Raw genomic sequence first — 12,225 nt, forward strand, 5'->3', positions numbered from 1 at the left:
GCAGCTTCGATTTCTTTCTGTAACTTTAAATCAACTATGAACTTGGAAAAAAAAATGCAGAGACTAAACTTGAGAACAATGTGATTTTATTTCCCAGTAGATATCTGACAAGCATTCACAGAAATTTTAAAAACAAAGTGAAATGGAGTCATGATAAGTCTCCTAATTAGAGCCCAGACTTTCCTTAAAGGAAGAAGTAAACACGTTAAAAGCTGTTTTGCTTTTTTTTTTCCTTAAAGAAAAAGGAAAACAGTTTGTTTTTTTGGGATGACAAAAATCAATACCAGCTATGTTCACATGCCATAGGTTGTGATGGTATATTGCAATATCACACGAGATGCAAATGTAAGCCAACCAGCTTAACATCAGACTTGAACCAGTTGTTTTACAACTATGAGCAGATTTAACCATTCTTCACGATGTCCTCTAAAAGCAGCCACCTTGTTTTTTTCTGCACTTTGATGCTGTTGTACAACATTCACAACAAATTAAAACAAAAAAAAAAAGAATAGATGAGAATGCATGCTTTGCGTGTGTGTGTTTAAGAAAGTGTGTGTTATTTTCCAGGTATTTTTCAGATTATGCAGTAATCACAGTTACTGCCTTTTCTGTGATTCGGACTCAAGTTACAAAAACACTTAAACCTGTGTTTACTATACCTGAACGAAAAAAAAAAAGAAGAAAAGAATACAAACAAGTGTGTTCATGTAGAAAATTAAAGTTGGTAAAGTCGAGTAAATTCCTTCACGCTCCAAAACCAAACCTTTGACCGTCCTCTCTGCTCTGCAGGAACACTTTTTAAACTTTCATTCAAGCATTATCCATATCCTCAACACGCTTCACTTCAGTGCATTTGGCTTGCGTTTAAAAACAATAACATCCTTACAGTGTGAAACACATCTTTCAAACACTCTCACAGCAGCTGCCTTCAAAATAAAAGCAGTAATTTATTTCAAACCGTTCTGTACCGCGAGGACAATCCTGGACAACCAGGAGCTGCATGTGTTGTTAATCTCACACTTTTTCATTATTTAGATTTTTATAATTAGCTTTCCCCCCTCCATTTGTTTCAAAAACAAACAGATCTGCATATCACAGTTTAAATAACTATTTTAAATAAATTATTTCTTTGTGGTATCTTATAAACGCTTAAAAAAAAAAAAATTGTCCATAGTTTCTGTACCTATTTTTTTAATCTTCGATGGATCTATTAATCCGCTTTTAGTGGTGTCCCTTTGAGGTCATTGCATTGCATTGATTTCAGTTTGTTTCCAACTCTCCACTCATGTAATGACCGGACTTGGAAAAGATACATATGTGTAAAATCATATGTGCCACAGATTTGATGCTCATGAAGGAAACAACATTTAGCTCTATTTATTACAGCTGTGAACGATCAAATCTGTGGCACGCAAGTTTAAAACCTGCCTCTGTGGGGGGTGTTTTTTAGGTACGTGGATTTATCGACGGCTCACAGCAGGTGATTCGCAGGACATGCTGGTGCACAGCTTCTTGTTGCTGGGGCTCTCACTCTCAGTCTGTCTGCTGTGCTTTCCGACACAACCGTCTGCAATAAATGGCACTGTGGTTAAAACTCGAATCAGCAAAGGAAAATTGGCTGATTCATAACTCCTTTCTGTAATTTATCTGTGAAGATGGTTAAAATAAAAAAAGGCATAGGGTGCCACTTACTGGCAAGATGAAAAGCTGGCGCTGAGGACACTGAAGGGCTTCTTTGCCACTGTGAGGACAGATAAATGTCAGATTCTTTAAGGACATGTTAGCCTTATCTTCAAAAAGCAAGACATCCAGAAGCTGCTGAATCAGAGATCCCCTTATGCACCAGAATAAATTAACATACATCTCCCTTTTCAACATATTTTCCGAGTCTACGTTTGCTATGTTTGCTGAAGTAATGACCCGTTTCTGCACCCTGGACTTTACTGTAGCTGCAGAAATGTCTACATTGATGGAGGTTTGATATACTCCAAACATCAAACATAAACAGTATGAAATAAAAGGGAACAAAAACAAAACAAGAAAAACACTGTGGACTCACTATGAACTTGCTGATGTTCTTTAGGGTGCCAAATCGCAGGTAGGAAATATCTCCCTTATCTTTGTCCCGGTCCTGGTCAGAGGTGTATATGTGTGTGATACCGGCTCCTCTGATCAGAGGGACACACTCATCACATGGACACTTGGTTACAAAAAGCATGGTTGGCTCATCCGGTTTGATGTCTCGTGTCCTGAAAGGAGGAGGAACACCTATCAAGCGATGATGAACACTGATTTTCTGCATTCATGTTTCCCCTCCCGCCATTTCTGACAAGTTCTGACCTGAAGGTGAGGGCGTTCTGCTCTGCGTGGATAATGTATCTGTATTTACGTCTCTGGCGATCCTCCTGTTTGGCGTCCATCTGAGGGTACTCGGCGTACTGCGAACCTGCGGGGTAAGCGTTGTACCCACAGCCCACCAGGTAGAGACACCCTGTTCCGTTACAGCCAGCCTGAGATGAGGGGACAGATCAAAATACTACATTAACAACATCAGTGTGGGTGTTAAATCTATCGGTAGCTCTGCTTTAAATGATGAAATAAAATGTTCTTAATTCCATCTGCATTATACCACGGGCTGAAAAGCAGCCCCAAATCACAACACGGCCTCGACTGTGTTTTACAGATGAGTGTGGACACTCACTGTTGTACCCGTCTCCTGACCTCTTCCACACTGAGCTCTCTCTCTCTTTGTCAAAAAACACTCACCATCTCAAACTGTCCAGAGAGAGCAGCCGCTACTGAGGAACGCGTTAGGATTTATTTGAACATTTTGGGCTCATCATCATGACATTTGTCACAACTGCATCCACCCACACTGAAAACCTCAATGCATTAATACAATCATCCATAAATGGATTTATATAATCCAATTTTGTGCAGACAAAAAAAAAAGAAAAAAAAACTCCTTCTGTACGAGCCTGATGTTATTAGGTTTTGTCAGTTTGTCACCTTGTAATCTGGTGTCAAATCCTACCCGAACTGGCACACAGAATTGCCAACAGTCTACTCTTGTGATGAATTAACGAGTTAAATCAAATCAAAAGGAGAATAGTTGAGCTCACCGACTGTCCTTTGGCCCAGATCACAGTGCCCACACCCACTTTAGGATCCTCTGAAATGACAGTTATGCATGTATAAGAAGCTGGAAACAAATAGCAAACTATTGACAGGGTCATTGTTAGAAATGATCATAACCTTTACGACATCACTCAGGAAAAAGCCCTGCAGCCAAACAGCAGTTGTTATGATGCTTGTCAGGCAATATGCAATAGAATGTAGAAGAATGTAGTGTGTGTTATGAATAACCAAACACACCTGTCCTGTAGGCCAGTAGCCTGGCCTGGATCATGCAGTGACGAGCCACTTCTTGGGGCACATCTTCATGACAAGGGGGCAGTGGCACTGACGACTCTTCCCTGGTTCACAGAAGGGACACGATCAAATGAGCGTCAAGTACAAGCGCGTGGCGATGTCTGTGCTGACAAACAGATAAATTTGAGAGTTTCTAACCTGTAGAAGCCGTAGTGTTGCTGTGGCACCCCGGCAGCCACTGCAGCTAAAACTTCCACAAGCTCCCTCATGTTGTTTCTCAGGCTGGAGAAGTAAGGCTCCACGCAAAAATTCTCCAGGCCCATGTGCTTCAAAATCTCCTGATGCAGCTGGGACTTACGAACCAGGAACTGTCTGGAGAAATCCTTCAGGCATCTCATTCGTTCTCTGGAACGACACAGAATATTTCTTATAAACGGGCTGAAAATCCAGCTGTGGTCATCCAGCAGTTTCGCGACTTGAGTTTGATTCACTCAATAAATATTTCTCCTTCTCATTCTGGTTAACTTAAAGATGAAAGACGTTCTCTAATTATTTCTGCAGAATAATCTTTGCTTTGTGCCTCATCTACAGGTTTTCTTGCCCTTTGATGGCTGAAGTCTGACCAGAGGTTAAACTAGGATGCAACGGAGTTCCAGCACCTTTAAATATTAAGTAAAAAATAAAAATATATAGTGGGCGGTTTTATACATAATAACATCAAGCGAGTTTATTCTTAATATCTACCTGCCAAACCCCACACTCTAATTCTGACCAAACCTACGTGAGGAATTTAAGTGTTAGGAAAGCAATAACCGTCCTACGACTGTTCATAACCACACAGCTGAAATAATTTGGTTCTATACATTTACTCTGCTCTCATGAATCAGATACAGATTTCAGGTTTCTCTCTGCCACGTCATTCTCATATTTAAGTTAATTCTGCAGTCACTACAGTTACAAAGCAAACAATTATTTTGACTTCATTTGTTTTGATGCACTTTAGCACACTACACTGTAATATAAATAATGATGTGCACATTTATTTTATATTGTTTGACACTGATTTATGAAAACTGGACTTTTTTTCCCCTCCGTTTTCTTGAGTTAACCATCTGGTGTTCTCATCAGCTGAGATTTCTGCTTCAGGTTCAGTTTGTTTGGGGGTTTTTTGGTGCGTGTCGAGAACCTCCTTGGGTTTCCCTCTAAAATATACCAGGCAACTGAGTATAACTTATTAGAAAGAGAATTCAGCACATAGCTCAAAAGTGCTGCTGTGCAGAAGCAGATACAGTAAGTATAGTAAGGTACCTGTTGAAAAGCTCCTCTGTGTTCTGCTTTGGGTCGTCATCAGTGATCCTCTCTGTGAAGTCACAATTTCTGGACGTCTCGGTGACAAACTGCGCTAGGCCGGGTGCCAGCGGCTGCAGCAGCATGCAGATGTGAGGACGGCTGTTGGACTTGAGCTTCTCTACTGCTACAGCGTCTAGTAAAGCTTCCTCTGAGATGAAGTGAGCTGGACCGCAGTAGCTGGGATTGTTCATAGAGGTGGACTTCAGAATGCTGATCTCAGGGTCCCCGGGCCAGAAAGAGATCTGACTGACTCCAGCTGGAGGAGGAGAGCAAACAGCATTTATCCATCTTAGTTAACTTTGCCCGGGAATGAGAGAACAGAGCTCCAAAGTTCAGCAAACTGCTGATGTAGTTTAATGCCGATAATGCAGTTTACAACAGTACGGCAACACCTGTGGGACATATTCAGTCATACGCTCACAGTAAATAAATATATCATTATGGTGTCAAAGTCTGTCCTGAGTTTCTAAGTGTGTTCACTTCTCAATGTGTCATTCCTCCAATCTGATCATAAAGAGGCTGCTCGCCAAGTCTTATAAAACAGGTCCACTTCAAAGTAAATGAAAGTAAATGAAAGGAGGTGCAGTACCAGAAAGGCTGCAGTTATTCTGACTACAGTTAGGGTGGTGCCTCAAAGTGACAGCAAGATATGTAGTTCTGCCTGATCAAGAACATCTCGTTATTTGAGAGTGTGACACAGAAACACATTCACGCTGCGTGTTGTTTTTAGGCTCCCTTAATGCCGTCTACTCATTCCTGCATCATGCCTCCTTCTCCACTCACCGTTAATGATCATCTTCAGGCAAGTAGCGCAGGGTCTCCTCGAGAAGTACAGTTGACAGTCAGCCAGGCGAGCACCATGTTGGATGATGGCTGCCTGTCCAGCGTGGAGCTCAGCTCCTGAACAATGAAGTCCCACCACTTTGCTTTCCCGCACCACCACCAGACCCATCCCATGGAGCTGAAGCACAGTACAGCTACAGTTATTAATTTTACACACAAGTGCTAGTAAAGATGAATCGCTCCACAGAACTTGATGATTTTTTCCCTAGATTGCATACATCACTGTGTTTTTTATATTCAAACTAACCTGATTACCACCATCCTCCTCTGTTTGCTCCTGAGGGAATAACTCCATCCATAAACTCAGCAAGGTGAAGAGGTTTACCTTTGACAACCTGGGGCCATGACCTGAAGCAGAGACAAAGCTGAATTAAGCCATCTTGTGCACAATGCTTTCCTGAAAAGCTGCAGTAACACATGCTTGGATGAGAATATATACCATGAAGATTACTAATGTTTGCATGGTTTAAAGGCCCCACCGAAGCTAACTTGGCCTGTTGACTGAGACTTAGAAAAATATAACATTTATTTCAGATACACGCAGGTGAAGACCTATGTGTATTGATCTGAGGATGGGGATTTTGCCATATAATGTGAATAGGATAAGATGATCGGCCAAGTCTAAGATAAATATATGCAGCATTGTGTAATGTGTAAATAAAGGCTGTCAGCCGTGGCCATTTAAAGTGCCTCTCTGGTAAACTGTATCTCATGAAGCTGCGGTTTTGTGGCATGACAGAAGGGAAAAATATGAAGCTAAACTACTGGAAGAACTCTTCCTCCAGTTGGCTCACCTTGTATTTTGCTGTCAGTCTGGGTGCTGCTGTCTCTTGTTTCTCGACACGGTGTGGACCGGCCCGGATCGGCTCGGTTCCATATTTGGCTTTCTTCCATTCAATCAATCTGTCAGCTACAGAAAACGATATAATACGTCGACCCGACGTTCAGCAAGAGAAGAGCCGGATGAAGCTTTCTTTTGGTATCCTTTTTACTGTTAAGTTGGATAGTCACATGAATACTATTTTCAACCGACGCTTTCAAAATAAAAGCATAAAAAGACACCGATTTGGTAAATAAAGTTGCACCAATAAAGAAATTCACGTACAAATATGAACTTACACTTCAGAATATATATTTTTTTTTTATAACGACTAGTTAAAGTCACGTTGAAATCCGATGAGTAACGGTAACTCTCAGCAACCGGTGACTTTTTAAGTTACAGTGTTACAGTGCTAACATTACTAGCACTAACTCGCGTATTACGGTACAATGATTCTTAATAAAACACTGTACAGCCGATAAATACTTGAACGAACGTAACTTCATGTCTTTCTACCGCAAGCAGAAACTGCCTCCCTCTTATTTAAAGGGGAAGGAGCCGTTCTTCTGTGACTTCGCTAGTGGACGGTATCTTAACAGTTCCGGATTTCTTCCGGAAATATTTTCTGACGCTGTCACATGGGCGGGGCCAATTGGTTGGCTGTCAGCACGCAACAAAGTACTAATCATTTCAACTGCTAAACATAAGCAGTTAAGCCCATACACTTTTCCAAGCCCATACACTCTCTCATTCTCCAGAGAGCAGTGGCGCATACCTGTGACATCACTAACCCTTACCTTACGTTGTCTTAAAGACACACCACACAATTGTGACTGTTACAAAGCGTTTTTGAACTAAAAATCAAGAATGTGGGATACTGTTTGTCATTTTATTGATAAATACATTTCATTTTTATACATTTTATTAATGAAAAATCTACTAAAATTTCACCAAAATGTACCACTTTTTATAAAAAATTTCCTTAAGTGATATATTCTTTTTAAAATCTCACATTCCCATCTATAATTTTGATTTATAGATGTTATATCATTCTATTTGCATGTATATTTTTCACGTTATCATTTTGCCATAAAACATAATTGTTTGCATCAAAGAGCCAATAAAGAGCTAGACAATAAAAAAAATACAAAAATATACAAGAACAAAAATTGTTATGACAAGTGAACAAATCAGATTTAAGAAATATTTATTTCATCACAGAAATATAATCCCCATAGCTAAATTAAAAAAGTAAAATAATACAGTATGTCTCAAGTATGTAACAGCAACAGAATAATAATGCATACCCCAAACACTGCAATGCTGTAAGCTGAATATAAGCATGGACCTAATGGTTTTATAAACTTCTCCTAAACGATGAAAGTATAACAAAGAGAGAGAGAGAGTGTGAGTGAGTGAGTGAGTGAGTGAGTGAGTGAGTGAGTGTGTGTGTGTGTGTGTGTGTGAGTGAGTGAGAGAGAGAGTGAATACAATATGCAAATCAGTTTTACTCTTCCAGTTTAAATTACTTCATAAAAAAAAAAGAAGGAACAGCTCATAAAAAACAAAACAAGCAGAAACTGTAAACCTAGACCTCATTTCCCGAAAACAATGATTTCCACAGAAGCTCTCAAAGCATCCTAAATTACTTTCCAGCCTGAACTGAAGCTGTGCTTAATAATAAATAGCAGTTCTGCTTTAGTTGGAGCGAACAGAAACTCCTCCTCAAGCATCTGAGTACATCAAGAAATAGAAACCTATCAAGGAAATAGAAAATGATCTCACATTGGCTTTACTGGGAGACGGCATGGTTGACATGTTGTCCTAAAGGCTAGGACGCACAGGGAGTTTTTGGTCATCAGACGACAAAGTGAAAGAATGAAAAAAAGTGCTTCAAAGCATTCCTCTTTCTTTAATATGCAATGTATCCTGTAGCTTTGTTTAGTGCAATTTCTGCTCCATATATAGAAAAACCTACAGAAACTAAGATGAATTCCTCTTAAGTACTTTTGTAGATTTATTTTTAATTTGCCCGAACACAGAAACCAACCTGTAATGATGAAAATGCTAATAATGCGGAAACCTGAGCAAGTTTCCACAGTACAACATGCCTTAGATACAACACATTTTACTTGCAATGGAAGAAAAAAAGGAGCTAATGTCGTAATTTTACCAAAGACGGTTATTTTTCTTAACTGAAAAGCGCAACTTTCTCAGTCTATATATTCCATAGATTTTTGAATAAGCTTAAAAAAAATCAACCTCTTAGTATTACGGAATATAAAGAGATGACTGTAGTGCTGCAGAGGAAATGTGAGGCAGAATGAACACACCTAGTATAACAGGTTTTAACTTCCCAAAATGTACAAAGGACATTTACCAAGCAAGCAACTCATAACAAACCACAGAAGGCTCTGCATCAGCTGTGTATGTCATGTATATGTATGAGTTTGTCTTTATCAATCAGTTGCTTTGAGTTAAATACAAAGAGCTGCTGAATACCAAATTAGAGCCTGACTTATATAAGATATCTAAGGCCGATACAGATATTTGGTGATTCAAAAATCTTACAGTCTGATATATTGGTCAATATTTTTTTTTTCATTTCAGAGAAACTCAACAAATCAATTTCCCTAAATTGCTACGTTATTTACTCTGCTCAGATCAGCTATAGGTGCTCCAACAGGTAATGCCAAACTTACCCTGTGTCAGCTGGTGGACAAACTATGCAATGTCAGCAATCATAACATGGTAGAAGGGTCTTTCTCCCATCTCCTCGTTACTTTCTTAAGTTTTCCTGTATGAACGCAAACACTAACAGACTGGCAATTAACCAATGCAATCAATTCACCAATAAATTGGGCTCTACTGCTAAGTGTGTGAAACATGTTTACATTACAGTGTTCATCTCTTTAGATTAGGTCAGTAGTTTATTCCTTCCAGATCTTTGGTCCCTCACATGAACTTTTCCAGAAAGTAAATGAACAAAGCAAACGCTGCTGAGAAAAAATAAAAAAAATTCAAGTATACGTAACATATGTAAAGAACTTCCACAGAAAAGGCGCCATGGGTTTGGCCAAAGTGCTCATTTTAGATCCACAGATAACGCAGCTTAAAATCCAGTTTAAGCATCTTGTGAATAATGTTGTTTAAGTGCTTCTTTAAAGTATATATAAATAAGTATTTCAAGAAAGGGCCTCCTCTTTTGTCGTGGATGGGATCAACAGGAATGTGAAAACTGTGGTGTTGCATTCTGCTGCTGCACACGCAGCGTGACCAAATCCACTCGGTCATTAGTTGGTTTTTTTCTTTCTTTTTTAGGTCGCAGGAGCCTAAAAGCACCACTCAGTTCTTGAAGGCTCCACAGCGGCTCGCTTTGCTGATAAACTCCTTCAGCATTGCTCCGTCTACCTGCCAGAAGGCTTCGGTCTGAGTTACCCGAGTCAGGTGGTTTATGCAAAACCTGAAACAAAACTCTTCCAGGTCCTGGAAAATCAAACAATAGAAAAATAATAAGGAGATTAGATTGCAAAAGAAAGAACAAACATTCCGATGCTTATTTTACAGGGTGTTAAACCTTGTAATCCCTGACAGTTTTCCTTTGCTGCTATACCATAGTGCAGACTCGGGCAGACTGCCATCACTCTCAGACAGACTGGTGAAGGTTTGCAAATAACAGCTGTCTAATATTTAAACACAGACTGATTGTCAACATGTTGCAATCACCGTGTGAGTGCGCTGATCAGTATAATAGAGGACCCGACTCGACTGCTTGCATTCTTCTACACAGCAAGGTTGCTGAGCGGCTGCTGTGAAATTGCTGCCCTGCAGCAACAACGTCACGAATTCTGGAGGAATTTCTGTTCAGGTGTCTGAGGTTCTGACTCTGAATGTGTGCAGTTAATATAAATTTCTGTTTATATATGTGTGTACGTCCTTCATTTTGGCCAGTTTATTACAGTTAATCACTACATTATCACAAACAGATTGCATGTAATTGCAGCCTTGACCCAAGCTCAAACTGATAGCAGACTAACTGTCGTATTGCAGTTTTATTGCACCCAAGTCATTTTTGAAGATTGACACTGACTGTGAGTCGTCGCAGACCTGATCCACGTCTTTAAAGCAATTATTTTAAAGGCAACAAGATCACAAGCTCATGGCACACAAACATTTTGGTCGTCTGGTCCAAAATGTGAATTTATCTACCACCTCAGCTTATCCACCTGACAAACCTGTTTATAACTGTACCTCTGCGTCGTATCGTATGGCAGCAGACAGCAGGGTGAAGGCGTTTTCCACAGTGATTCCTCTCTTGATGATCTGCTGACACAGGCGTTTCAGGCGGTTTTCACAATAAGAGGTGGCCAGGTCCAACAGGCCTGCAGCACAACACACAAACACACACAGTGTCAAAAAAAACAACATCCTTCTACACACTCTAAGAACATATTTAACAGTTGCATTCATACTAACCAATGGCATCCTCAGGCGAAAGGTCAACAGTGTCTGTGTAAAGAAACTGCAGGAAGGACCTGTAGACGGGATACGAGAACTGGCCAATCTCTATCACTTCCTGCTGATCCTCCGTCCACTGGGAGCGAAACATTGAACGGAAATGCTCGCACCTAGCCGCGATAAAAATACTTTATTTACAATGTATACAAATGGTCAAATAGTCAAAACCTGACATGTTAAGGGCTGCCAACAAAAATCACAGGCTGCCTTAACTGCCCTGAAACAAAGCACAGCTACCAAATGCATCAAGGCTATCTTTCACTTATAGCTATGTGGATAATAAACACACCTGATCTTCAGCACAGCTTTGTGAACGTGGATGTATTTGCCATCAACACTGAACTTGAGGTCAGCCGTTTCTGGACTGTCGAACTCTTTCCTCAGAGCCTCTGCAACCGTCAGGAAGTCATCTTGCTCTAGAAGAAAAACCCCCCGCAGTAGAAACAGTTCTAGTACTTAGACAGCTTTCATTTTTGTTTGTTTTTTACACAAATAATCCACAATTTGTTGTCTCTTCTCTCACCCATAGACATGAGGCGCCACATAACGGATGGCGTAGCGAAGCAGGCAAAGACGTCGTCTGTGTTGGTGAGGTGCGTGAGGTGTGGCAGGACAATGGATTGGCCCCGGCACTGACCCCACATAAAAACCTGGAGGAGGAGTGAAATGATAATGCTCCTGGATTTTTTTGGTCTTTTTTTTAGAATAAAGAATTCCAGAAACCAAAGAAATACAAGACTGTGCATCACTTTGAAAGATGAATGCTATACCTGCCCACTTTGGGTCTTGGCTGCCGATGTGTGTGTCGAATGGCATGCTGCCACCTCGACGACCCTGCCAAATTAGAGACACAGGGAAGCTTTTCCTTCTTAATTATTGTACTGAAACATGTCAAAAGTCTGAAAGCTGTTTTGCTGTGGCATGATTTGCCCCAAAATATCTACAATTAGGGAAAGAGCATTGTTTTGTTTACTGTAGACGACTACTTAAGACCAGGAGCGGAGGCAGAGGTACAGAGGGAGGAAATGAGGACAGGAAACTAAATATTAACAGGAAACGTCCGACACCCTTCCCTCTCCTTCCTACCTCTCTTTGTCAGCCATGATGTGCACAGGGCTGAGGTGGTTGCTCTTGGTGCCAGTTCCCAGTTGACCATAGGTATTTGCTCCCCAGGCATATAGCAGCCCTTTATCGGTTAGGGCCAGGCAGTGTCCATAGCCCGATACAATCTGGAAGGTAGGGATGGATTTAAATGCGGCTGATAAAAAAAAATTACCCAATCAGATGTCAGCACAAATCATGAGTCATCCTCAAGGCAATTA

The 12,225-nt window shown here is 40.5% G+C and overlaps 2 protein-coding genes across 4 annotated transcripts in view; both read right to left on the minus strand.

The window, feature by feature from the left end:
• Nucleotides 1-69: 69 nt before the first annotated feature.
• On the minus strand, nucleotides 70-6,703 carry cdadc1 (cytidine and dCMP deaminase domain containing 1). Its single transcript, XM_082524527.1, has 11 exons — nucleotides 6,360-6,703; nucleotides 5,813-5,913; nucleotides 5,506-5,683; nucleotides 4,681-4,978; nucleotides 3,571-3,777; nucleotides 3,376-3,476; nucleotides 3,123-3,172; nucleotides 2,341-2,510; nucleotides 2,060-2,249; nucleotides 1,693-1,741; nucleotides 70-1,567 (listed from the first exon to the last, which is right to left on the minus strand). The coding sequence occupies exons 1-11, from the start codon at nucleotides 6,457-6,459 to the stop codon at nucleotides 1,461-1,463; spliced, it is 1,551 nt and encodes a 516-aa protein (XP_082380653.1). The 5' UTR covers nucleotides 6,460-6,703; the 3' UTR covers nucleotides 70-1,460.
• An 872-nt stretch (nucleotides 6,704-7,575) lies between these two features.
• Nucleotides 7,576-12,225, minus strand: part of rcbtb1 (regulator of chromosome condensation (RCC1) and BTB (POZ) domain containing protein 1) — a 77,915-nt gene continuing 73,265 nt past the window's right edge. For all 3 annotated transcript variants that reach the window (XM_082524516.1, XM_082524518.1, XM_082524517.1), the window contains 7 exons: nucleotides 11,990-12,132; nucleotides 11,674-11,737; nucleotides 11,427-11,553; nucleotides 11,193-11,319; nucleotides 10,862-11,013; nucleotides 10,637-10,767; nucleotides 7,576-9,871 (listed from right to left, as the gene is read on the minus strand). In XM_082524516.1, coding sequence (XP_082380642.1) covers nucleotides 9,731-9,871; nucleotides 10,637-10,767; nucleotides 10,862-11,013; nucleotides 11,193-11,319; nucleotides 11,427-11,553; nucleotides 11,674-11,737; nucleotides 11,990-12,132 — 885 coding nt within the window. In that variant the 3' untranslated portion in view covers nucleotides 7,576-9,730. The remainder of the gene's footprint in view (nucleotides 9,872-10,636; nucleotides 10,768-10,861; nucleotides 11,014-11,192; nucleotides 11,320-11,426; nucleotides 11,554-11,673; nucleotides 11,738-11,989; nucleotides 12,133-12,225) is intronic.

This window comes from Aulonocara stuartgranti, assembly GCF_965226115.1.
Source record: "Aulonocara stuartgranti genome assembly, chromosome: 23".
NCBI classification, from domain to species: Eukaryota; Metazoa; Chordata; class Actinopteri; order Cichliformes; family Cichlidae; genus Aulonocara; species Aulonocara stuartgranti.

What these genes read in the sequence shown, in the direction of transcription:
- cdadc1 (XM_082524527.1), bottom strand. Translation starts at nt 6,459, where the DNA reads ATGGAAGAAAGCCAAATATGGAACCGAGCCGATCCGGGCCGGTCCACA. An exon ending in GACTGACAGCAAAATACAAG is followed by an intron (nt 5,914 to 6,359) that starts GTGAGCCAACTG and finishes TCTCTGCTTCAG; the next exon opens with GTCATGGCCCCAGGTTGTCA. An exon ending in TCTGGGCCAAAGGACAGTCG is followed by an intron (nt 2,511 to 3,122) that starts GTGAGCTCAACT and finishes CCCTCATCTCAG; the next exon opens with GCTGGCTGTAACGGAACAGG.